The 27,877-nt window shown below is 35.0% G+C and overlaps 1 protein-coding gene across 3 annotated transcripts in view; it reads right to left on the bottom strand.

Moving 5' to 3' along the window:
* Positions 1 to 596: 596 nt before the first annotated feature.
* The window catches only part of ERO1A (endoplasmic reticulum oxidoreductase 1 alpha), a 53,217-nt gene continuing 25,936 nt past the window's right edge, over positions 597 to 27,877 (bottom strand). For 2 of the 3 annotated variants that reach the window (XM_027552972.1, XM_027552970.1), the window contains 10 exons: positions 22,471 to 22,591; positions 20,319 to 20,365; positions 17,600 to 17,611; positions 11,667 to 11,693; positions 11,454 to 11,546; positions 10,348 to 10,594; positions 9,788 to 9,857; positions 5,373 to 5,459; positions 5,156 to 5,289; positions 597 to 3,939 (listed from right to left, as the gene is read on the bottom strand). In XM_027552972.1, the coding sequence (XP_027408773.1) occupies positions 3,879 to 3,939; positions 5,156 to 5,289; positions 5,373 to 5,459; positions 9,788 to 9,857; positions 10,348 to 10,594; positions 11,454 to 11,546; positions 11,667 to 11,693; positions 17,600 to 17,611; positions 20,319 to 20,365; positions 22,471 to 22,591 (899 nt within the window). In that variant the 3' untranslated portion in view covers positions 597 to 3,878. The remainder of the gene's footprint in view (positions 3,940 to 5,155; positions 5,290 to 5,372; positions 5,460 to 9,787; positions 9,858 to 10,347; positions 10,595 to 11,453; positions 11,547 to 11,666; positions 11,694 to 17,599; positions 17,612 to 20,318; positions 20,366 to 22,470; positions 22,592 to 27,877) is intronic. The other variant, XM_027552971.1, reaches the window with a different exon arrangement.

The raw sequence follows: 27,877 nt of genomic DNA, 5'->3' as shown, positions 1-27,877 counted from the left end.
AGATAGTACGTGCGTAAGTGCTAAGTCGCTTCAGTTATGTCTGACTCTGCGACCCTGTGGACTACAGCCTGCCAGTCTCCTCTGTCCATGGGGTTCTCCAGGCAAGAATACTGGAGTAGGTTGCTGTGCCCTCCTCTAGGGGATCTTCCTGAGCCAGGGATTGAACCTGTGTCTCTTACGTCTACCTGCATTGGCAGGTGGGTTCTTTACCACTAGCGCCACCTGGGAAGACCATATTAGATAGTACATGTTTATTGAAACATTAAGCTAAGAAAAATCCTTGTGTGAAAGAACTTACAACACCTCTCTCCTTCCCCTTAGATTCTTAAACAGGTAGAAATTTATCTAGCTCATAATCCTGGGCAGCTTTTCTTTGATTATTCAAGAAATTCTTCAGTAATGCTTTCCCCTGAAAAAAGAGTTCTTACCATTTTTTCCATAATAGGCCCCTTTCATAACTTGCCAAAACCACACTAAATTTCTAATATAGTTTCAGAAGCTTTATTGATCACCTAAAGTCCGGAAATCCTTGGGCACCTATTGACTTACTGTGAAGAATATTTGGAGTGAAGGTATGATCACTAGCAATAATAAAGTTGTCATTTTAAAAGCAGTTTATTCAACAAACATTTATTAAGTGTTCATATGCCAAAAACTATGCCGTGGAGATGCAAACATGGATAAAGTTTCTTTTCCTGCTCTTAAGGAGCTCACATTCTAGTAAAGGAAACTTTAAAAAACAAAAACAATACAGTACAATAAGTGACGCAGTAGAGGTAGGTTGTAATTACAGTGGTGACGCAAAAGAAGAACTTAGATGATCCTCCTTGGATGGAGCAAGGGCGAATTCACAGAAGCGATCGCTATGCTGGGCCTGCAAGGATACATAGAAATTTCCCAGGTGGGGAAGGATGGCTAGGGCACTTGATAGAGAACAGCAGGCACCAAGGTGTGGAGGCCTGACGATGCTGCATCTGAAGAATTCTAAGTCTGTTTTAGCAGAACATGAGGTTGGGGGAAACAGAAAGACCCCTATCAGAGTACTTTGTTCACCAAGGAAAGAAGTCTGGTTTCCTCCTAAAGGTTCATGAATTCACTGTGTGTTAAGCAGGGAGTAACATTGTGAGAGTGCTTCTAGAAAGCCCACTTTGGTAACACTGTGAAGCAAAAGAGAGGAGACAGGTTGGGTACAAGGAAAAAGGTTTGTACTTTAGGCAAGAGCAATGAAAATGGAAAGACAGTGATATATCAGAGATATGGAAATAAAATCCATAGAGATTAGACACTGGCTGGACAGGGGAGTGGAAGGGTTAGCCTAGAGATGATGTAGATGGTGATGGTTCTAAAATTAACCAAAGGAAGGAGCATAGGCATAAGAGTAGGTTTGGGGCAGAATAACTTTTTAAGATACACACAGGTGTCTGTGGGACAACCAAGTGAAGATGCGTAGAATGAAGATGGTCTGAGAAGTTTGGGCTAAAGGTACAGATTTAAGAGATCACTGAATTGGAAGGACTCAAGAGTGAGAAGTGGTAGTGCTGAAGACAGCAGGAATAAAAGCCTAAGGAATAACTTAAAGAATACATGAAAAGAGGCACTCAGAAGTGAGGGAAATACAAGAAACCTAGTGGAAAACAGATTTTTAAAGAAGGAGCTGTCAACAGTGTCAAATGCAGAAAAAAAGTAAGAAATGGCTTGTGAACCAAACCATAGATTTAAAATTGGGATTTAGACTTCAAAAGGCAAGATTGTTAGCTACTAAGGAAAAAAGCCAAATTTCAGTTAAGGGAGCAAGTGGAGGGGGACAAAGTGAAGACAGGAATATTCTTTCCAAAAGTTTGGCTGTTAAAAAAAGAGAGAGAGTAGGGGCATAAGATGAGAGAGAGTCACACAGGCAAAATAATTTTAAAATAAATTTAAACCCCTCTACCAGATTTTCAGAGTACCACAAATGTCCTTACACTTCTATATTTGGTGCTCATTTCATAGTCTTTTGAGTCTCTAAGAATACTGACTTCATAGTAGGTTAATATCTTTCTTTTCCTGCCCTATTCAAATTAGGGGGGAAAGGAAATAGGACATATATTATTAAACTTAGTTCTGTGATAATTAATTTAAATATATTGAATACATTTTCATACATTCACTCAAAAAATATTTATTGGACACCTACTATGTGCTTGACACTGTATCAGGCCGTAGGGACATAAAGAAGAAAAAGTATACAGTAGTGTTAAGTAGCATTTCTAAGCCATTATATAAATAAACCCTGCTTTATGAATAATGTTACATCTCAACCTGATATACCTGCTAAGACATACAGAAAGAACCCATAACTTTGAGGTATACACTTCCTTTTTTCCTACAATTACCATGTGCTATAAATTCCTAAACCCCTTCAAATATTTTTATCACTGAAGATCTTCCCTTAATGAAGACTTCTAAAAATTACAGTTTAGTTATGGGGAGAAGAAAGAAAGAAATATCACGTGCAAAACCCCAAAATTTTATGCCTATAACTATACAGCATAAAAAGGGTAACAAAATTCAAAAAAGAATTTTAGATTGGAACTCAAAATGATTCCTTATTCTAAGGCTTATAGTAGTATATAGTTGCAGATATTTTTCCTGAAAAAAAAAATCATTGAAACATTATTCATATTACACATGGTTCAAAGGACATGATGCCTATAACTGACTCTTCAAGAGAAAAAAATAGTATATGTGTGTATATATACAGAGATAGCATGAGCAAGAAAGCAAATATGAACAATTAAGGAATCTGGTAAAAGAGTTCTTTGTATTGATACTATCCTGGAAACATTTCTATAAATTTGAAATTATATAAAAATAAAAAGTTTCCCCAAATTTTTATTCAGAATCAGGGAAAGTACTATGAGAATAAATATATAAATCTATTCAACTTTTCACACTGTTTAGAAATCCCTTACACCCTTGAATTATCATTGTATCTTTCTACACACCAAAATAAGCCAATCAAAATAGCAAAATAATTCTAAAAGTGATTTGTTTCATACCAATGTATTGTAGGGTTGCCAAATAAAACACAGGACTCCCAGGTAAATCTGAATTTGAAAGAAGGAATAATTTTTTGGTATATGTTTGTCCCATATTACATGCAACATACTTATATAAAAAAACTGTTGTATATCTGAAATTCAAATTTAACTAGGCATTCTGTATTTTTTTTTTTTTGACTTCCCTGGTGGCTCAGACGGTAAAGCGTTTGCCTACAGTGCGGGAGATCTGGGTTCGATCCCTGGGTCAGGGAGATCCTCTGGAGAAGGAAATGGCAACCCACTCCAGTACTCTTGCCTGGAAAATGTCATGGACGGAGGAGCATAGTAGGCTACAGTCCATGGGGTCGCAAAGAGTCGGACATGACCGAGTGACTTCACTTCACTTCACTTCTGTATTTTTATTTACTAAATCTGTTCACCCTAAATGTTGAACATTTAGGCTATTAATAATGGGTCATAACATTCTCTTATAAACACTTTTCACATTGGCCATAGTTTAATTTATATTATGTCTTCTTACACAAAATTCTAGTTTGAGAGACTTAAAACATCATTTACTTAGATTTACCATATGTGAATTTCATAATCCTGATGATTTTACTTAATATTAAACATTAAAGGTATACCACATTATCAAAGTTTTACTCACAATAATATTACACATAGATTTAACACAATTTAAAAAATTGTTATTTAAAACAACATAATTCCCTTTTACAAAAGCAGCTTTATATAAAACATTTGACTTAAGACTGTCATTGCTATTTATGCCTTTGAATGAAATTCCATTCTTTGGCCTCCACTGTCCAGAAACAGGCACTTTTCAGCTTGCTTTCTTTAATGAATATTTTGTAACAAGTTCCTGAAGTTTTCTAATTCTTTCACACTTGTTGAAATTCTGTAAACAAAATAAATTTCACTCAGAAACTATTTTAGATAACTTTTCTCTACAAGTTATTCACATTGCATTTTCAGAACACAGAAAAAAAATGTTAATTTATTTCAGCAAACATAAAGGTGCATAAAACATTTAATCTGTTTTGATGCACTTGTGTTCTTAATTTGACATATTAAAACTAAGATAACATTCCCCAGAAATCAGTTATTTTTAATTAGTCACAACTAAGTATTAAAGTTTCAAAGTACAAAATTATAAAGTGCTTAAGTATTGTATTTTTAAGTATTCATAAGTATATTCACATGCTTATTATTTAAAGTATATAAGTATATACTTTATACCTAGATATAAAGTATAGGTATATACTTTATAAAGTACATAGCATTAAAATATGTATTCTAAGTATGCATAAGTATATGAACACTTAAACTAATCAATTTACCATATTTATTAAATACACAAAGAATCAAAGCCTTTGGACTACAAAGAGTGAGAACAGTAAACGTGTGACCAAATTGTTTTCACAAACTTATAAAAAGTTTGTTATTTTAAGTATACTTTAGCTCTGTTCTCCACCATGAAAAAAGTAGCAAAATACTCAAATATAACTGTCAAGCTTCTGTGTACTAAAGAATAATTTTGAAGGTCAATTATTAAATCAATTTTTTAAGTGAAGAAATATAGTCCTTAGAAAGTGTTAGGTTTTTTTTTTTTAATAAATCTCTGCATTCTTTAGATATGACAGGCCAGGAGGAAATGCATCTGTACTTAAATTTTAAAATGTAAGTTCCTAATTTTAAGCTTATTTTCTGATCATTTTGATGAAAATTATTTTTAAAAGCATGATTAGCCTTTTTACACAATGGCAAATTCACAAATTTTATATGTACACCTACATTACACAACATGATTTTTTCTAGGACCTTCAAAAAAACATTTGGATAGCACATAGATTAGAAAAAGTTTACAAATTCTGTAAGATGAATATTGAAGCACTCAGTGAATTAATAATGATTACAAGAGTCAAGAGGTGACAATAAAGAATATCATCTAATGATTGCATGTATCTACAAAGTTAAAGTATTTCATAAGATCACAGAATTCTGTAGTGAGATAATTTCACTAAACAGGATATTTCTTACCCAGTTTTATCTGAGAGTATATGTGTTGCATTAGGCTTACTTGGCTAGCAAAAAAATTTTTGGTGCAAACTAACCTTCCAAATGCATTAAATAATGATACTATTTCTTGTCTGGTTAGATGGAATTCATAACTGGGTCCACTTTCTGGCATATTTGCAATCAATTTCTCAGAAAACAAGATCTTCAGAGCAGTGCCCAAACCCTGAGTCTATAATAGAAATAAGAAAAAAAGAAAAATCAGAAAATTCCTTGTGCAGAGAAAGAAAACAGGATTGAGCTTGATATGCTTACCTGAAGCTTTCCCCACAGTCGACATTTCAAACAACCAACACAATCCATGATTCTTGAAATATTTCTAAAATGCAGTCGAAAATCCTCCTAAAAATAATTTAAAATTTTATTAAGATGTAGTATATGGTCAAATACTAAGTATCTCTGAGTGCCTTCTATGTGCCTCACTGTATGCAAAGCACTGGAGAGCACCAAAGAAGGGAAGAAAACTGAAGTCAGTGTACACGGAACACCTCCTACACACCAGAATCTTTACACATACAATTGTATTTCACCTTCACCACAAATGCAAAAGTGAAAGTCACTCAGTCGTGTCTGACTCTTTGCAACGCCATTGACTATACAATGCATGGAATTCTCCAGGCCAGAATACTGGAGTGGGTAGCCTTTCCCTTTTCCAGGGGATCCTTCCAACCCAGGGATCGAACCCAGGTCTCCCGCGTTGCAGGCAGATTCTTTACCAGCTAAGCCACCAGGGAAGCCCAAGGTATTATTACAATCTACAGCTAATGAATTAAAAACATAAGGTCCAGAGAAGCTAGGTAACTTGCCCAAATTCCCATATCTAGTAAATAGCAAATCTAAACCCCAGGACTGCCTGCCTCCAAAACTAGACTATCTGTAAATATAAACAAAGTAAATGAGTTGAGATGTTCTATTGTATGTGATTATTAACCACATGTCAGTATCAGGAGAGGGGGCAGAGGTTGTATGACATCATTTACCAAAAAAGAAAAAAAGGAAGGGAGAAAGGAATAAATAATGGAAGGAGCAACAAGTAAAAACCTTTGGTTTCATAATAGTTAAATGAAAGCCCTTCTCTCTGGTATAAGGAAAAACAACCAGATCTTTTACCATTTATTATTATCATTCATACTTTATTATCATACAAAAATCTACAGAACAGAGTGAAATCCATGTACCCTCCACCAAGTTTCAGAGAGAAACTCATTAAACTCATCCAAAAACAGTATATGTCTTTAAGGGGTAAGGAAGAAAGAAAGGAAGCCAAGAACATATCCTTCTTTCACACCAGTGGAAATTATTAATTAATTCTCCAATGACTCCCCTGTCCTGAATTTATAGTGGAATCCCAGGCTTACAGTACTTGAAGCAGGAAATCTGACATACATTTCAGATGAAACATTCATTATATCAAATGGCCTATAATTTGGTAATAATTTTGTTTGCTTGTTTTTATTGTGCTAAACCACACACTGAGCTCAATCAGAAGAGAACATAAGCAAAGATCTAAAAGTGGGAATAAATCAGCAAAGACTGGAACCTACTATTCAAAGCAGACCTCAGTTCACTCTGGAGACATCTTTCCCAAGATGCATCATTCAGCCTGAGACTGAAACAGTCAACAGCTGTACCATGTAAAAGATTTATAATAAGGTCCCAGGTCTTATATCTTATTAATTTAATACAAAGCCCAAATTATTAATATTAAACGTTACCATATGTTAGCAATATTCTATATCGTGTATTTCTATACCCTTTAGAATAAGTAAGAAGTAATTCTAATTTTCAACTTTTAAAAAATATTTACCCAGCAATATTACTCTAAGTAGATTTTTGGTGATTTGAAGTTTCCTTTAAACTTGTATTTCAACTTCAAATTAAAGAAAACTCACACTTTTAACAAGAAAAACAGAAACAGAGCACTAAAATTACTCTGAAGTTGATGTTCCCATCCTATGAGGTGCTGACCTCTGGAGGATTAATAGTTGGTGTAAAAGTCTATAAAATCCCTGAGTAGACAAGTATTTGTATATAGACAGAACAAATAGCTCACATGTACACACTATAAATTTCCAAATGGATATAAATATTATGGTCAATAAAACACAGCTTTTACTTTACAAGTGTCAATAAATGCACGGTGGACTTTGGCAGTTATATTTTCACTAGTAAAACACTATTATCATGTGGAAAGGCGTGAAAGCTCTTGACTTAGACTTACACTTTTAAAGCTTAGAAGCCTCTAAACAATGGGCATGCTTTTGTACAGTGTCTAAACTCAGTATCTGAATCTATGTTCACTAATTCAAATACTTGAATGTGGCAGCTCTTGAGTCTTTGTATGACATATATGAAGAATAAACGTGGTTGCTTAACAAGAGTCAAAGTAACATTGTAAAATTAAAACCAAGCACAAATGCTTAAATGAATGTAATATAAAAGAACCAAATTAATAAGCTAGAAATTTACTAGACCAGAACAAAGAGAAAATCCTTATGACTTCCACAAATAACAATCCATGTCCAATAACCTGAGTATATTCTAAAATTAACTCAGATTAGAAAAATGTATTATCCTTAAAATAAACAGACCCTAAGTCACTTACAAATTCTCCTTGTTAATACACATAGTTTTAAGATCAATACTAAAAATTACAGTCAGTGAGGAGAATGATCAAACATTCTGTGGTTAAACACTGTGATCTATATTCAATGAAACCAATTGGCTAAAACACAATTCTCACCCAATTCTCAGATGTTTTATAAGCCTTCAAGTGAGATCCTATTCTGTGTTGAAGTGAACACTGAACACTTCTCTTTCATACAAGTCCTCTACTTACAACCATACACTGATAGAGTGTAAAGGAGACAAGAGATATTAAAATAAGCTTATGACTGTTCAAATCCATGATGTTCACTATAAACTACAATTTCAAAAAAAAGTTAATACCAATATCAACAAGTTTCCTTGGTGTTTTATTCTTCTCTTGTAAAAGGACTCAGAAAAATTATGTGTTAAATTTCATAGGATATCAAAGCTGAGTATTTCGGAGTTTCGATAAAACAATGTGAGAAGTATTTCTAATCTGCACAATATAAAACAAGTAGATGTCAAAACATTCTCTCCATAAACCAGCAAGTGTACTGAAAATAAGACAGATAGCAAAAATAGTAGGGGAAAAAAAGTCATTACAGCATCTTCCCCCTCACTTCTAAGTTCCTGGAAGCTGTTTGGGAGGTTATATAAGCACTGAGGTATGTATTTCTAGCAAGAATGCTTTAAGTAGGAGGTAGATAGGCAGTCAAAAATAACTATTATCTAACAGCAAAAAAAACAAGAATGCAAAAAGTATTTTGTTTGCAAGCTATAAAAAATAAGGTTCTTTCAATATCGAAAGAAACAAAAAATTAGAAACGAAGGTAGACTGTCATAAATATTCTGATGACACCAGATCAAGCCCACTTCTACTGAGGACCACCTGCTTTACTTACCTATACCTTTATAATTGAGAACAATAATATAATTTTACTTAAGTCTTCAAAGTGAAAGTGAAAGTCACTCAGTCATGTCCAACCTTTTGCAACCCCATGGACTGTATAGTCCATGGAATTCTCCAGGCCAGAAGACTAGAGTGGGTAGCCTTTCCCTTCTCCAAGGGATCTTCCCAAGCCAGGGATCAAACCCAGGTCTCCCACATTGCAGGCAGATTTTTTACCAGCTGAGCCACAAGGGAAGCCCTTCTAAGTCTTCAAGAAGACTTAGAAATCCCTTGAGGATGGAAGCCATCTCTCCCTTTAATGACAAAAATCACACTCTACACACAATGAGCATTTAATAAATCTTTTCAATGAAATTTCTTATTTGTTGTATTTTGAGGCAAACAGGCACAAAGATGGTCTTGCCTGGAGTCATACCTCCATTAAGAGGCAAGACAAAGACCAGAACCCATCCTGTGCGATCTCAGGTCTTCTGTTCTTTCCAGGACTTCATGCTGACGGACCTGAATGCCTTTGTGTGTGCAGTCACTCACTGTGTCCGACTCGTCGTGACCCCATGGACTGTAGCCCACCAGGCTCCTCTGTCCATGGGATTTTCCAGGCAAGAATACCGGAGTGGGTTGCCATTTCCTTCTCTAGGGGATCTTCCCAACCCAGGAATCGAACCCGTGTCTCCTGAATTGTCAGGCAGATTCTTTACCACTGAGCCACCTAAGAAGGCCTAGATGCCTTTAGTTCCCAGGGAATGATATGAATGACAAAGCAACACTACGCCCGCTCCCCCTAAAGAGCATCGTATAATTTAGCCAAAACTATTTTCAGAATTCTCTCCAGCAGAAGACAGTTTCTGCTTCTCCAGCCCTAGATCCCTTTCCTTTCATTCGTAAGCTCTATTTACTACACGAGAATCAGTGTGAAATGAAACCCTTCTGTAAAGAGTACATTCACACACACATTTCCGTTGTTATGTTGAAAACAACACAGACTAAATCTTAAGTTGGACCTGCTTTTGGACTTCCTCTTTTTCTTGAGGAAAAGAAAGATTATGACTCTGATTTTTTCTTATAATTTCAAGAAGTATATTCGGATTTACTGTTAAGAATAAAAACATGGCCTTATAGTCATATCTGCATGTGAGTTCACATTTAAAAATTAAAAGTATAAAATTATTACCTTTAGTTTGTTTGCTTCTTTTTTATTCCCAGCAAAAAATGAATTCTCATCAAAATGCAAAGGAAATGACCTGCATTAAATAAAACATATTCTCTGAATAAAACAAAAAAAATAATCATTTCATGTATTATAAAATATTAAAAGTCCTGCTAATACAACATTTCGCTGGTCAGTGATGAATAATACAAGTACAACAGAATAGAACATATAGTAAAAATCAAAATTCTGATGCCCCCAACAAATTCTTATCCTCAATATACAAGCTAACTGTATAACATAGTAGAATTAGGGCCCAAACCCAACCTGTTCAACTAAATATAAAAATAATGCCAAGTATCAAATACCAAAAGAACGGTTCTTAAAACTAAAAATATGCACCTCTTAGTACAAAATCAAAATGAAAATAAAACCAAAACTCAATTTTAAAAGACCTATGAGCAAAATTAGCTTTTAATTATTTTTTAGATAATTTTAAGTTGATTACTTAAGAATTTAATTTTGGATATCACTTGTCACTCTTATTAATATATAAGTTGTATGAGTTGTAATACACAATTTACTTGATTTCATGAAGTATTTCCAGAAGTAACATTTTGTTTTCTGCATCCTGATCTTTATTTCCAGTGAAGAGTTGAAAATCTGGGCGCTCAAAGAATGGAACCACTTTAGACAAAGCCCTTAATTCTATTAAGTAGAGAAAATACAAGTTCTTAAGCCTTCGTGGACCTTCTCCTTCAGTTAATATTCCATCAAATCGCTGTTGAAATTCTGTAATGTTGTGTCCCCATTTTTTTTCCAACCACGTATCTGAGAAGAAAGAATTAAATATTAAAAAGCGAATTTTAAAATTAAGTTTCATTGTACTTATATTAGGTTATTTATGCTTGCAGAAGCTAATTTTATTTTATATTTTAAAATGTATAATCAATACAACCATGAAAACTGCTTTACATAATTGAGCCTTTAACAGTTTCATATTAATATTTTATCTTCTAGAACCCATACTTAAAAGGAAAATAAACTCAATTACTTTACTGAGAAACCAGGACTAATCTAATCAAATTTCTGAATATAAATATATTCATAAAACCAAGATACAGAAGTCAAAGATGACTATCTGAAATTACTAATGAGTTTGAAGTCCTAATTAAAGTTATATGATTTTGTTTCTAAGAAGTAAGAGATACTTTAATTCTAGAATAAACATGTTACTGATGAAAATCCAACATGCTCTCATTTTTCAACAGCCTTGTAAAGCATGAAGAGCAGCAAAAAAAAAAAACAAAAAAAACGCTTTTACCCATTAAACTGCAGGCCTGAAGCTGACATGCAAACATAAGGATTCAGATACAGTAGTGTCTAATGAAAACAACTTTGCTCTTAGAAGCTATTTCAATTCCCACAACAAAACGAAAGAACATTTCCAAAGTGATGTGTATGATTTTGAGCAGCTTCCCAAAAGAAAGTGAAGACTGCTAAGAACAGGCTGAACTTTTCCTGATAATGTTCACAGTTCCACATTCCTGATTACTGCCACTTAGGAATTAATTTTTCCTGCCTAATATTTAACAGGGCCAATCTTTTCCCATCCAGGTAAACACCAAGAAGATTTTAAGAATACCCGAAATTAAGTGTGGTAAAGTGAATAAAAGTGACTATTATATACCTTGTAGAAGATACCGTGCACTCAAATGCACATTAATGCTTGCATGGAGGCCAGATATAAGTCTGTAGAATGCTCTTTTCTCTACACAGAGACCTACAAAAGGTAATTTGGAAATAGAAATTTCATATGTGAAACTTGTAAGATATAAAATTAATTTTATGTGTATTTTAAAATGAAAAAAAAAATTAAATTTGTTTAAAAGTGTCCAATTACCTTCTAGCCAACTGTAAAAAGTATTCTCTGAAATTAAAAGAAAAATAAGTCACAAGATTGTAAAACTGCCAAAATATACATTTTTCAAAAGTTTTAAAATATTATAGCAAATTTGTGCCAAACAGCAATTTAAAGGTCCCAGTCTTGTTTGCAAAGGAGAAATGTTCTTGGTATGGATTCACTTTAAGCGCCACTCAGTTGCTCAGTCTTTAGAAGGCTTTAGCATTGCCTTAGGTGGGCCTAGCCTTATAACTTTCTGGATAAAGTGTTTCATATGAGGTCAAAGCACAGAAATTAAATAGTAAACCTATACATGGAAAAATACTTAGCCTTAATAACAATTCATGTTATAAAAATTAAGAACACATTATACACTTTTTAAACTGAGAGAAGTCAAAATTATAAAATTCGAAGTATATTAGTCTATAGCTGATAGTATTTTATGCCATGCAGTATTTCAAAAGAACAATTTAAGGAAATGTAACAAAAACCAAATATCACTTATGTTCTATGATCTACAGCAATCACTGTTCATATACTTAGACCTGATAATTGCTCTTAGAATTATGCTCTAAAGAAATAACTCAAAATGGAGGTGGCGGGATAATATGTAGAAAGATGATTATGTTCTACAGAATTTTTAAAACCTGAAATAACTAAAATGCACAGCAAGGCCTGAGCTAACATGATAGAATACCAGTTACCAGGACTGAATAATATAAAACTTAAAATGCCAAGCGTGTGGAACACAGACAATGCATGAAAAGGTTTGTTTGAAATAACATGTAAAAAGGCATAAGAAACATTATACCTATGTGAACATTCTATGTCTAATCTACTAGAGAGGGCAGACACTGTACTATATGGTCCTTTTCACCAGAGTTGTTTACAGTAATATTAATAATGAACCAAACAAGCATAAAAGTAATGGAAGAAATGACAAATAGAATAAACATGCATTTATATATTTACAGATTACATAAAAACTTAAAACATTTGTGTCAGAAAACTTTACAAACATCAGCAAAATGCAAACAAACTGAGTAAAATGCATGTTGCAAATGCAACAAAGGATAATATCTTAAGTGTATAAAAAGTTCATACACCAAATAAAAATGCCAAAGCACCCATTAAAAAGGGCGAGTAATATGAACAGAGAATCCATAAAGGAAAAACACAAATGGTAATAACAGATAAAAATTGTTCTGTCACACTAATAATAAAAATGCAAATTAAGCATATCTTGTACAACACAGGGAACAAAGCAAATATTTTTAAATAACTATAACTAGAATATAACCTTGAAAAATCCTGACTCACTATGTTGTACACCTGAAACATATAACATTATACATCAACTATACCTTCATGAAAAAATAAATTAAAATGCAAATTAAAACTGTAAAGATAGAACTTTAAAGAGTAAAGAAGAAATATGGTACTTAATTTAGACAAGAGTCAGGTAAAACTAGGTGGCACAATGACTGAAAGGGGTGTAAATTATTAGCACACCCTTTCAATGACAAAAAGGATCTTCTGGTCATATGTATCAAGAGCCTAAAATGTCCTTATCATTTGATCCAGTAAATCCATTTCTAGAAATCTAAGTTGTTATGGATGAATGAATGTGTCCCCCGCTAAAATTCATATGTAGAAGCCCTAAACTTCCCCTTCCTCCCCCCACCATATGATGGTATTTGGAAGTGGGTCTTTGGGAGATAACTAGGCTAAGATGAGGTCATGAGGGTGGGATCACCATGATGGAATCAGTGTCTTTACAGCTATCTGTAAGCCTGGAAGAGGTCCCTCCCCAAGAACCAAATCTGCTGGCACCTTGACCATGGACTTCCCAGCCCCCAGAACTCTGGGAAAATCAATGTCTTTTATTTTAGCCACCTAGCTTATAGTATTTTGTTAGAGCAGCCTGAGCTGATGAGGACACAGGCTGAGGAAGCAAGCTGACATGCTAATAATAATATATAAAATTATAATTTATATATTACAAAAATATTGGTATAAACATGAAAATAATAATAATTATCAAAATGTTAGCAGAGAAGCAGTATGAAGTAGTTAAAAGCATAGACCCTGAACCAAACTGCCTGATTTGAATCCCAAACTCTGCTACTTACAAATCATATGGTTTTAGCTGAGTTGCTAAAACTTTCTGGGATTCATTTTCTGTCTATAAAAATGGAAATAAAAATCCTAACAAAATGTCCTGGAATTGTTGGAAGGATTAAATAAACTCATATTTGCAAATTACTTTGAAAAGTACTGGCATGTCTTCTTAGCCATTATTACTGTCAATTATTTTGGGGTTGTGGGATTACAAGTAATTTGTTTCCTTATTGGGAACCTCTATGTTTTGGGTTTTGTTTTTTTTTTTTAAGTTAGGACCTAGTTTTCCAAAGGAATTTTCATTCAGTTTTATAGTCCTGAAGTAGATTGTCTGTGAATATGATCCAGTTAGATAATCGCCTAATATGTCAGCTTTCATATTTTACCAAAATGAACACTTAAAATTACACTCATAAATAAGATGTTTTCTCTAAGGATAGCCTCTACAGGTTAACCATCTTTACTTTCATAATGAGACAGGTTAAGATCTTGAAATGGTATTAAAAAACTGAAATAGCTTCTTTTTTTAATTTTAAAATGTTTATTTTATTAAATTTTTAAAATAAACCCTTGTGTTGAGGGCTGACTTTCAGTAGATAGCAGTGAGGCAGCTGCTCTGCTACATACGAAACCCTGACCCAGAAGCAGGTCGTCTACCAATGGTTCAGCGCCAGGTTCCCCACCAATGTGTGGTGCATGATGGGTGAGGGGGCGGCCACCTTTCTGGCCATGCCCCATGGCCCAGGAGGAAGGGCGCTCTGCACTGGTGAAATAGCTTCTTTTAATGTAGCCAGAATATAGCATAGAACTGGGAACACCCAAGGTGGAATAAAGTTATTCATAACTGGAAATTATAGGATCACCACTAACAGTAACAAAATATGAGACACCTTTGCAAAAATAATCATACACTAAAGAATTTCTCTTCCAAATAGTATAGTTATGATTCAGTATTTTATTTAGCTGCTACCATTACTATAAAATAAAGTATATTTTATTTAGCTGCTACCATTACTATAAAATAAAATATAATAATAAAAGAACAAAGTTATAAGACTTTAGGATTCTGTTATCTAAAGCAACCTGTAAAAATAATGCTCAGAAGACAGATAATACAGTGGGCTTCCCTGGCTCAATGGTAAAGAACCCACCTGCCAATGCAGGAGACATGGGTTGGATCCCTGGTAGGGAAAGATCCCACACGCCACAGAGCAACTAAGCCTGTGCGCCAAACTACTGAACCCACGTTCTAGAGCCCAGGAGCCACAACTACTGAGCCCAAGTGCCACAAGAGAAGCCACGGCAATGAGAAGCCCACGCACCACAATTCGAGAGTCGGCCCTGCTTCCTGCAACTTGAGAAAAGCCTGCATGGCAACAAAGATCCAGCACAGCCAAAAATAAATAAATAAATAAATTTTTTTAAAAAGAAGAGAATTTAGAATGAGAGAAAAGTGATCCTTTACGTTTTAACAATCCCATCTAGCTAGAGTAAAGCTACGTACTGCTGAGTCTTCTCATATTGCTAAACACGTGGCCTTAAGGAATAACAAAAATCATTTCAATCTTATTCATAAAGCAAAAATATTCTCAAAAAGACACAGTAAATCTAAAATATGTTAAAACTTGGGGCATTACAATAACTGAAAGCGCTGGCAATGATATCTACACCCAAGAATCAGCACAGGCTTAGAAGCCAGTAGATCAACGCTCTGATCATGCCTCAGTTCAGTTCCGTTCAGTCGCTTGGTCGTGTCCGACTCTTTGCAACCCCATGGACTGCAGCACACCAGGCCTCCCTGTCCATCACCAATTCCTGGAGTTTACCCAAACTCATGTCCATTGAGTTGGTGATACCATCCAACCATCTCATCCTCTGTTCTCCCCTTCTCCTCCTGCCTTCAATCTTTCCCAGCATCAGGGTCTTTTCAAAGGAGTCAACTCCACATCAGGTGGCCAAAGTATTGGAGTTTCAGCTTCAACATCAGTCCTTCCAATGAACACTCAGGACTGTTCTCCTTTAGGATGGACTGGTTGGATCTCCTTGCAGTCCAAGGGACTCTCAAGAGTCTTCTCCAACACCACAGTTCAAAAGCATCAATTCTTCAGCACTCAGCCTTCTTCACAGTCCAACTCTCACATCCATACATGACCACTGGAAAAACCACAGCCTTGACTAGATGGACCTTTGTTGGCAAAGTAATGTCTCTGCTTTTTAATATGCTGTCTAGGTTGGTCATAACTTTCCTTCCAAGGAGTAAATGTCTTTTAATTTCATGGCTACAGTCACTATCTGCAGTGATTTTGGAGGCCAAAAAATAAAATCAGCCACTGTTTCCACTGTTTCCCCATCTATTTCCCATGAAGTGATGGGATCAGAAGCCATGATCTTAGTTTTTTGAATGTTGAGCTTTAAGTCAACTTTTTCACTCTCCTCTTTCACTTTCATCAAGAGGCTCTTTAGTTCTTCTACACTTTCGCCATAAGGGTGGTGTCATCTGCATTAATGAGGTTACTGATATTTCTCCCGACAATCTTCATTCCAGCTGGTGCTTCATGCAGCCCAGCGTTTCTCATGATGTACTCTGCATAGAAGTGAAATAAGCAGGGTGACAATATACAGCCTTGACGTACTCCTTTTCCTATTTTGAACTAGTCTGTTGTTCCATGTCCAGTTCTAACTGTTGCTTCCTGACCTGCATACAGATTTCTCAAGAGGCAGGTCAGGTGGTCTGGTATTCCTGTCTCTTGAAGAATTTTTGCACAATTTATTGAGATCCAAACAGTCAAAGGCTTTGGCATAGTCAATAAAGCAGAAATAGATGCTTTTCTGGAACTCTCTTGCTTTTTTCATGATCCAGCGGATGTTGGCAATTTGATCTCTGGTTCCTCTGCCTTTTCTAAAACCAGCTTGAACACCTGGAATTTCACGGTTCACGTATTGCTGAAGCCTGGCTTGGAGACTTTTGAGCTTTACTTTACTAGCGTGTGAGATGAGTGCAATTGTGCAGTAGTTTGAGCATTCTTTGGCATTGCCTTTCTTTGGGATTGGAATGAAAACTGACCTTTTCCAGTCCTGTGGCCACTGCTGAGTTTTCCAAATTTGCTGGCATATTGAGTGCAGCACTTTCACAGCATCACCTTTTAGGATTTGGAATAGCTCAACTGGAATTCCATCACCTCCACTAGCTTTGTTCGTAGTGATGCTTCCTAAGGCCCACTTGACTTCACATTCCAGGATGTCTTGCTCTAGGTGAGTAATCACACCATCATGATTATCTGGGTCGTGAAGGTCTTTTTTGTACAGTTCTTCTGTGTATTCTTGCCACCTCTTCTTAATATCTTCTTCTGCTGTTAGGTCCATACCATTTCTGTCCTTTATTGAGCCCATCTTTGCATGAAATGTTCCCTTGGTATCTCTCATTTTCTTGAAGAGATCTCTAGTCTTTCCCATTCTATTGTTTCCTCAGTGATCATGCCTAGAACCTTCCTATGGGTGACCCAGCAGATCCCAGATTCAGTCAATAAAGAAGAAATTTTCCCTGACAGAGGCCAGGAAATGCCTCACTTTCACACACACAAAATGTATGAGTGAATTATCAGAGTCTGAGGCAGCCTGTCTCTACTGTCTGATCCCAGGCACAAAGAGTCATTTTTCCTTTAACCTATGCTGTCCCTGTCAGCATCTTAGATAAACAAATAAAAAGTAACTTCTCAAGTCTCATGTGTGGGAAGAAAAAACAAGTTTGCCCACAAACCTCTGAATATAAGCAAATTCATATCAGTCATGTATGATAAAGAAATTATACTTACCTTCACTTTTACCTGAAAAAAGAAAACAAAAGTTATATTATTGAAAACTGCTTCCAGATGCCCCTTTTAAAATGCTACACTTCCGTTACTTTTAGTCCATCAGTTCACCCACATAGATGCCATCTGAGAGTGATATGCTTGTGAATGCAACTCTTCCTGGTCATAAAAGGAATTATGCCTAATTTAACTAAATGGCCTCATTTCCAAGAGCCTGGATAAAGAGTAGTTTCAGCTTGTTCAAGATTTAATGTGGGCTGACAGGAAAGAGAAATGTAATCTATCATCTAAGAGTACTCTTAAATATCTCAAGGACTCACAGTTATTTGGCTGTCAGAGCCTTTTTACTTATTTATTTATCCTACGGCTATAAGACAGTATCTGCTAAGGATCTGTGTTTTTGCTTCAAAACTCGCAGAACTGACATTATAAAAATTTACCTTATTCAGCAATATTTTTAAAGAGTATGTGTAAGATCCAAATATGCACAGTCCAGCAGTTTGTATGCAGCTGCTCATTAAGTGCTGAAAAACTGCCTTCATTTTGCCACTTTTATTTAATGCCATCATTTATTAAAGTACCAGATGCTCATTGCAAATATATATTATAAAGATAAGACAAAGACAAAATAAAAAATATCATTCGTAACTCCCTGTGCCCAAAGATAAATACCATTTGCATTTTGGTGTCTTTTTTCTTTGTGCACAGGATAGTGAGATATTATACTAATTATGTTTTTATAAAAAAATATATTAATACATACTGTCTAATACCTGCTTCGTCTCCTAAATGTACTATTGATCACCACTGATATAAATGAATACAAAATTTTCAGCAACATTAAGAATGGCTATATTCCACTATATAAAATACCATAACTCATTTAACCAGTTCCCTGATGATAAACACTGACGTTGTTCCCATTTATCTAAAATAAGCGAAGGTGGTTAATTAACTTATCAGATCATAATGTGACTGACTTCACTTAAGAGTGAAGATCATCTCTTGCCTAGGAATTTGCATCTCATCTGATATTAAATCAATAGTTTCTACTGAGTACCATATGTGACTTCATAAGCCGTGTTTAAAGATATTCTTTCATTTCTAACCTAAGAATGACTAGTCTGCCAACATTTATGGAATGATGCAATATCACTGCTTTCCAGAAGTAAATTTCTGTTTGTTGACTCTATAAGATCAGCAGTTTTTCAAATAAATTTTAAAAATGAAAACCATTCCACATTTGCTAAAAGTACATCAAAGAATTCATCAGTAAGCATATATTCAGAAAACATGGATATGTATTTCCTAGGGAGAAAGCCTGAAATGATACACTTAAAATGATTTATTCAACAAATTGTTCTGCCTATTATAGACTGGAAAGGTTTGTGACTTTCAATTTTACATCCCCTCTGCACCTATCCAGTGCTTGCTGCTGCTGCTGCTAAGTCGCTTCAGTTGTGTCCAACTCTATGCGACCCCATAGACGGCAGCCCACCAGGCTCCACTGTCCCTGGGATTCTCCAGGCAAGACCACTGGAGTGGGTTGCCATTTCCTTCTCCAATGCATGAAAGTGAAAAGTGAAAGTGAAGTCGCTCAGTCGTGTCCAACTCTTAGTGACCCCATGGACTGCAGCCCACCAGGCTCCTCCATCCATGGGATTTTCCAGGCAAGAGTACTGGAGTGGGGTGCCATGCCTTCTCCAGTGCCTAACACATAGTAAATAGTGGATAATCATTTGTTGAAGGAACAAGTGATTTTCACTACTGGAGACAAGACCATTAAATGAGGAGGGTGATTTTCATTGATCATTTAACTGACTATTCCATCTATTAGTTTCAGGCTCTTTACTAAGGGATGAAACCTAGAAATGCTACTCATATGTTCAAAGTACTAGGGTAGATTAACAGATACATGGTGATGGTGGTGGTGGTTTAGTCACTCAGTCGTGTCTGACTCTTTGCGACCCCATGGACTGCAGCCCACCAGGTTCCTCTGTCCATTGGATTTCCCAGGCAAGAATACTGGAGTGGGCAGCCATTTCCTTCCCCAAGGGATCTTTCAACCCAGGGACTGAACCCAAGTCTCCTGCTTGGCAGGCGGATTCTTTACCACTGAACCAGCTGGGAAGCCAATAGATACATAAATAGTAGTAAAATAATGCTAGTAAGTGGAAAGAGCTGAAAGAGGAACAAAATAATACATAAGATCATTTTATGAGGGGAGAAAGATTACTGCCAGTTAGGGGAGAGCAGAGAAATTGATGGGGTGGGCAAGGAAGCATTTAAGCCAGACCCTGAGAATAAGCAGAAAATGAAAAATGTTAATGAGATATAAAGTCAACTGAATTTGAAATCAGACTCCCAAGATATACAATAATTTCAAGTTTTAGGAAGAAGTGAGGCAGAAGTTTTTTGGATATTCATTGAACTAAAAGATGAGTAAAAATAACTGAAAGCCTGAACGCACACATTCTGCAAAAATATATAAAAAATGTATAATTTAAACTTCATCCTATGATAGTCTACATTCATTACAAAAATATTCCTTACTAAAGTGTAAATATTTTCAACACCAATTTCTCTGCAAGAATGAGTCATAACTTCTGTGAAAACAGGAATATATGATCTCAAATGCTCCTGCCAATCCTTCTCTTGCCTCCTCCTTCCTTCTAACCAAAGTTCACTAGCCGATAAATAACAGGGCAAATAAATAACTTACCTTGACCAGAAGCCAAAGGATTTAAAGGTCTTTTAATTGTCTGTGGCCTAGAAACAAAAAATTAAAGTATAAAATATAAATATGTTACCCATCATGCTATAATTAGTCAAGTAAAAGTGAAATTACCTCAGAAAGATTTTTACTAATTATGTGTGTGCACGTGTGCTCAGTCACTTCCGTCGTGTCTGAATCTTTGCAACCTCAGGGACAGGCTCCTCTGCCCATGGGATTCTCCAGGCAAGAATACTGGAGTGGGTTGCCATGTCCTCCTCCAGGGGATCTTCCTGTCCCAGGAATTGAACCGCATCTCTTATGTCTCTTGCATTGGTTAATAACTATATCTAAAATCAAGCTGTTTTACTGATTTTATAAAATATTTCTTTTTTCTAACTGCTATAAGGGAGGATGGTTATTTGTTTTAGTGATAAAGTTTCTGATCTTTTCCCACTGTAGCAGCCAAAAAGTCATTTCATAATCATTTCTTCAAACAAAGGAAGATAAAAAACACCAGTCAAGCTCTTCTCCTAGTTACTAGCATATTTTTATATATGTTATATACATGTGTATGTCATAAAATATACTCGTTTCAAAGACAAGCAGGAAAAAGAGGCAAATACTCAATACAAGCACTAAAATAAAAAGGGATAAAAACAGTTGTGGTTAGATTATTTTCCACTTTGATAATTTTAAGTCTATCAATTTGCTCTGTGGCCTCAAGTTTGTTATAATTTCAATAAAGATGGTTTTTAATAAGTTTTAATAAGTTTAAAATAAGTTTTTATAAGTATTTAATAAGAAAAAAGAGAGTAATGTCACTAAAATGTTTTTAAATCCCAAATTAAATCTAGTATCACTACTAGAGTATAGGGATCATTTTAATGTACTGTATTTATTTTACAATCGCACAACTTGAGACACTTTGAGAACAGAACACGTAAGCTATGTTTTAACATAGTCAATTTTAGTGCCTCCTACATTGTGTTTTAGAAATATTATGCGGACAATGATATAAATCAATTAGGAAACAATAACTAACTAATAACTAATACAAAATCTAACAAATGCTTCAGTTGGGCTCTATTTTAGTTTATATAAAAAATTAGGAAAAAACCTCTAAAGTAAGTCAATAAATTCTATAAATCAAACATTCCTAATAAGAGTGAAGAGAATTTAAATGTAACACATGGCAGAAATGAGTAAATAATGAAAACTCTCCACTTTCTAAATTGCAGAAATTCTGCAAGTCAAAAAAAGAAACTGCTGATCTCAAATGCTTATAGTTGACACAAAAAGTAAAAACTATTTTTGCCATACTTGGAAACTCCTGAAATTTTCCCAGAATTATCCCCACCTCTGAGATAGCATAACATCCATGTGCACACACACGTCCCTTCCAAAACCCAATAAGTACCCTGTTTACAGCCTAGAGGCTTACAAGTGGGAAAACTTGAAGCATGTCTCAGTCTCCCACTGTTCAAACTGACAGCTTCCACTGTAGTCGGTAGGAGGACAAAGAGGGTTCTTCCACTTACTATGTCTTTGACACTAGACAAATCAGTTAACCTTTCCAAGTGTCAGTTTCTCCATGTGTAAACAGTGATGACTATAGCACAGAGTTGTTACAAGGACTAAGGAGGAAATGTTTATAACATATTTAACACAACAACTGGCACATCATGAGTGCTCAAATATTACTTATTTATAATAAGTAATATTTTTCTCTGAAAAGAACCTAACTTTAATTTGAAAGCAGGTAAAATAACCACAGCAACAAAAAAAGAGGAGTATAGAGCACCGAAAAGAATATGCAGCTATACACCCTAATTTATTCCCTGCACTAACTATATCATCTCTCTGGCTCTAGGTTAGCTCACCTGAGATTCTATAACCCACTTAAGGAACATTTGAGAAATGCCTACAACACTCCCATAAAAGTCTAATATTATTCTAAGTCTTTTAAAAAAGTATTTGTTGACATGCATGTCTACATGTTTCCCCAGAGGGAAACTGGATTAATGAATGAATATGTTACTATGTCCAAATACATCCTTTAATAAAATGAATTTGATTTGTAATTTTAAGTCATTATGATTCTGTTTGCTTATAAAGAGAAATGAGCACATCTTTCAGGAATTTTGAAAATGACACATACTTAAAACAGTTTTCTTCATAGATGACATTCCATATCTTCCAAGCATCTGGTCCTTTGTAACCCGTGTAGCGCTCGGGATTAAGGAGCAAATCGACATACTCAGCATCAGGAGACTGTATATCTGTAAAACAACATGTTTTATAATAATCTTTCTTTTTTTTCAGTTACCTTAAAAAGCTAGTATGACAGACTGTATTGCATTGATTCTAAGGCACTACAAATGTTAACAATGCATTTGGGACTTAAAAACACCTTTTAAGGAGAAAAATACAAGGGAAAAGAAGAAGGAACAAAAACATCCACATTAAATTACACACCAGTGGCAAAAGCATCCTGGTTTTACAAAGGTAAAAAAAAAAAAAGGAGTATGTGAATTACAGAATTGAAGGAACATAGTAATTCGATTCCAGTAAGCTATCCAGGCAAAGAATATATGTACATTTCCCATCACATTAACCACAAGCAGTTCATAAGTAACTGAGGTAAGTGAAGACGTATTAGTACCACTTCCTTTTTACATGACCACTACACAGCTGTCCCAAAGGTATAATCCTAAATATGCAAAAAATTATAAGCAGGATGATATCTGTATCAGTATTATTTATAAAAGGGAAAATTAGAAGCATCCTAAATGTCCAACAGAGCAAAGCACAGGCTCTGGAGCCAGAGTACCTGGATGAGATGACTGGATGGCATCATTGACCCAATGGACATGAGTTTGGGCAAACTCTAGGAGCCAGGGACAGGCAAGTTTGGCATGATGTAGTCCATGGGGTTGCAAAGAGTTGGACACAACTGAGTGGCAAAACAACAAACAACCTACTACTTATTGACTTTGAAACCCTGAGCAAGTCATGTAAATTCTCTTTTGTAAAATGGGGATAATATTCATAGTGTTACTGTGAGACTTAAAGAAGTTTAAAGATGCAGAGTGCTGAGAACAATAATAAGAGTAAAATAAATATTAACTAGTGGTATTAGAAGATCCTCTGGAGAAGGAAATGGCAACCCACTCCAGTATTCTTGCCTGGAGAATTACAGAGACAGAGGAGCCTGGTGGGCTATAGTCCACAGGGTCACAAATAGTTGGACACAACTGAGCAACTAACACTTTCATTTCCACTTCCACTGGTATTATGATATATAATAGACCACTTTACAATCAAGAGAACTATTAAGTACAAAGGCAACCTAATAAAATGAAAAGATAAGCACTATAGAAAAGATAATTATAGATATATATGAAAACCACACCAAAATTGGTGGGATATTGGTTTCTTATATGTTATATAAATTTGTATAATGTATTAAAACTTTAAAATGAAACCAAAAAAATATGACCCCTAGTCCTCCAGTTGCCTTATGGAATTAGTTAATAATACAGTAATAACTAATCTATAAAGCTTAACAGCATGAACTAACAAAGAATGAGGAAGGGAGTGAAAATGGCCTCAAAGCAACCAAAGTGGATGACAAAAATCTGAGCCAAAAGGTGCTTACATGACAGTCCATCAAGCTCTCTACAGTATCTACTTCTCATTTAAAAAATTAAGATAAACTAAGCTTGGTTATTTTTAACCCAATTCGCAGTTCATTAGTCATAAATTAGAAGGGAATTTGCTTCTGGAAACAGCACAGTGATAGCACCTAGAAATAACTGAGAGTTCAAGGTAAAAGTAGCAATTAAAATAACTAGAAATAAAAATAAAAACTTTAAAAACAAATCTGTATGGAATCACCTAGTTTAGGAACAGATAACTCTGTTCATCTCAATTATTAATAGTACTATAGAGATTGCTTCAGTATAGCAAATTATAATAAATTTATAAAAAATAACACTGGCTTTCAAAATAAATAAATAATACTCAGCATTTAGTATTTTAAGACAGAAAACAAACCACCAAAGAATGATTAAATTTTTAATGTTCTGCCTCATTAGAGATAAACATTAGCTGACTCATAATTTTACTTATGACATACTTCATCTCTCTCCAACTTCATTTTATAAAGTTATTATAACCATATTTTGCCAGATGACAAAAGCTCAAATTTCTAATTAAGATTAGATGTCAACTACAGGAAAAAAACTATTAAAAATACAAACACATGGAGGCTAAACAACATGCTTCTGAATAACCAACAAATCACAGAATAAATAAAAAAAGAAATCAAAATATGCAAAGAAACGAATGAAAATGAAAACACAACAACCCAAAACCTATGGGACTCAGTAAAAGCAGTGCTAAGGGGAAGGTTCATGATAATACAAGCTTACCTCAAAAAACAAGAGAAAAATCAAATAAATAACCTAACTCAACACCTAAAGCAACTAGAAAAAGAAGACATGAAGAACCCCAGGGTTAGTAGAAGGAAAGAAATCATAAAAATTAGGGCAGAAATAAATGAAAAAGAAACAAAGGAGACCACAGCAAAAATCAACAAAGCTAAAAGCTGGTTCTTTGAGAAGATAAATAAAATAGACAAACCATTAGCCAGACTCATCAAGGAAAAAAAGGGAGAAGAATCAAATCAACAAAATTAGAAATGAAAATGGAGATATCACAACAGACAATACAGAAATACAAAGGATCATAACAGACTACTGTCAGCAACTACATGCCAATAAAATGGACAACTTGGAAGAAATGGACAAATTCTTAGAAAAGTACAACTTCCCAAAACTGAACCAGAAAGAAATAGAAAATCTTAACAGACCCATCACAAGCACAGATATCGAAACTGTAATCAGAAATCTTCCAGCAAACAAAAGCCCAGGACCAGATGGGTTCACATCTGAATTCTACCAAAAATTTAGAGAAGAGTTAACACGTATCCTACTCAAACTCTTTCAGAAAATTGCAGAGGAAGGTAAACTTCCAAACTCATTCTATGAGGCCACCATCACCCTAATACCAAAACCAGACAAAGATGCCACAAAAAAAGGAAACTACAGGCCAATATCACTGACGAACATAGATGCAAAAATCCTTAACAAAATTCTAGCAAACAGAATTCAACAACATATTAAAAGATCATACATCATGACCAAGTGGACTTTATCCCAGGGATGCAAGGTTTCTTTAATATCTGCAGATCAATCAATGTGATATACCACGTTAACAAATTGAAAGATGAAAACCATATCTCAATAGATGCAGAGAAAGCCTTTGACAAAATTCAACATCCATTTATGATAAAAACTCTCCAGAAAGCAGGAATAGAAGGAATATACCTCAATATAATAAAAGCCATATATGATAAACCCACAGCAAACATTATCCTCAATGGTGAAAAATTGAAAGGATTTCCCCTAAAGTCAAGAACAAGACAAGGGTGCCCACTCTCACCACTACTATTCAACATAGTTTTGGAAATTCTAGCCACAGCAATCAGAGCAGAAAAAGAAATAAAAGGAATCCAGACTGGAAAAGAAGTAAAACTCTCACTGTTTGCAGATGACATGATCCTCTACATAGAAAACCCTAAAGATTCCACCAGAAAATTACTAGAGCTAATTAGTGAATATAGTAAAGTTTCAGGATATAAAATTAACACACAGAAATCCCTTGCATTCCTATACACGAACAATGAGAAACCAGAAAGAGAAATTAAGGAAACAATTCCATTCACCATTGCAATGAAAAGAATAAAATACTTAGGAATAAATCTACCTAAAGAAACAAAAGACCTATATATAGAAAAATATAAAACACTGATGAAAGAAATTAAAGATGACACAAATAGATGGAGAAAAATACCATGTTCATGAATTGGAAGAATCAAGAATCAATCTTGATTCATGAATCAAGAATCAATCAATATAGTGAAAATGAGTATACTACCCAAAGCAATCTATAGATTCAATGCAATCTATCAAGCTACCAATGGTATTTTTCAGAGAACTAGAACAAATAATTTCACAATTTGTATGGAAATACAAAAAACCTCAAATAGCCAAAGCAATCTTCAGAAAGAAGAATGGAACTAGAGGAATCAACCTGCCTGACTTCAGACTATACTACAAAGACAGTACTATCAAGTCAGTATGGTACTGGCACAAAGACAGAAATTTAGATCGATGGAACAAAACAGAAAGCCCAGAGATAAATCCATGCACCTATGAACAACTTATCTTTGACAAAGGAGGAAAGAATATACAATGAAGAAAAGACAATCTCTTTAACAAGTGGTGCTGGGAAAACTGGTCAACCACTTGTAAAAGAATGAAACTAGAACACTTTATAATGCCATACACAAAAATAAACTCAAAATGGATTAAATATCTAAATGTAAGAAGAAACTATAAAACTCCTAGAGGAAAACATAGGCAAAACATTCTCTGACATAAATCACAGCAGGATCCTCTATGACCCACCTCCCAGAGTAATGGAAATAAAAGTAAAAATAAACAAATGGGACCTAATTAAACTTAAAAGCTTTTGCACAACGAAGGAAACTATAGGCAAGGTGAAAAGACAGCCTTCAGAATGGGAGAAAATAATAGCAAACAAAGCAACTGACAAAGAATTAATCTCAAAAATATACAAGCAGCTCCTGCAGCTCAATTCCAGAAAAATAAATGACCCAATCAAAAAATGGGCCAAAGAACTAAACAGACATTTCTCTAAAGAAGACATACAGATGGCTAACGAACAGACATTTCTCTAAAGAAGACATACAGATGGCTAACGAACACATGAAAAAGATGTTCAACATCACTCATTATCAGAGAAATGCAAACTAAAACCACACTGAGGTACCATCTCATGCCAGTCAGAATGGCTGCTATCAAAAAGTCTACAAACAATAAATGCTGGAGAGGGTAGAGAGAAAAGGGAACCCTCTTACACTGTTGGTGGGAATGCAAACTAGTACAGCCACTGTGGAGAACAGTGTGGAGATTCCTTAAAAAACTGGAAATAGAACTGCCATACAACCCAGCAATCCCACTGCTGGGCATACACACTGAGGAAACCAGAGTTAAAAGAGACACGTGTACCCCAATGTTCATCGCAGCACTGTTTACAATAGCCAGGACATGGACGCAACCTAGATGTCCATCAGCAGATGAATGGATAAGAAAGCTGTGGTACATATACACAATGGAATATTACTCAGCCATTAAAAAGAATGCATTTGAATCAGTAAAATGAGGTGGATGAAACTGGAGCCTATTATACAGAGTGAAGTAAGTCAGAAAGAAAAACACCAATACAGTATACTAACGCATATATATGGAATTCAGAAAGATGGTAACAATGACCCTATACGCGAGATAGCAAAAGAGACACAGATGTAAAGAACAGTCTTTTGGACTCTGTGGGAGAAGGTGAGGGTGGGATGATTTGAGAGAATAGCATTGAAACATGTATATTATTATATGTGAAACCGATTGCCAGTCCAGGTT

This window comes from Bos indicus x Bos taurus, chromosome 10 (assembly GCF_003369695.1).
Source record: "Bos indicus x Bos taurus breed Angus x Brahman F1 hybrid chromosome 10, Bos_hybrid_MaternalHap_v2.0, whole genome shotgun sequence".
Classification (NCBI taxonomy): Eukaryota; Metazoa; Chordata; class Mammalia; order Artiodactyla; family Bovidae; genus Bos; species Bos indicus x Bos taurus.
This window is presented reverse-complemented; position numbering and strand designations above follow the sequence as displayed.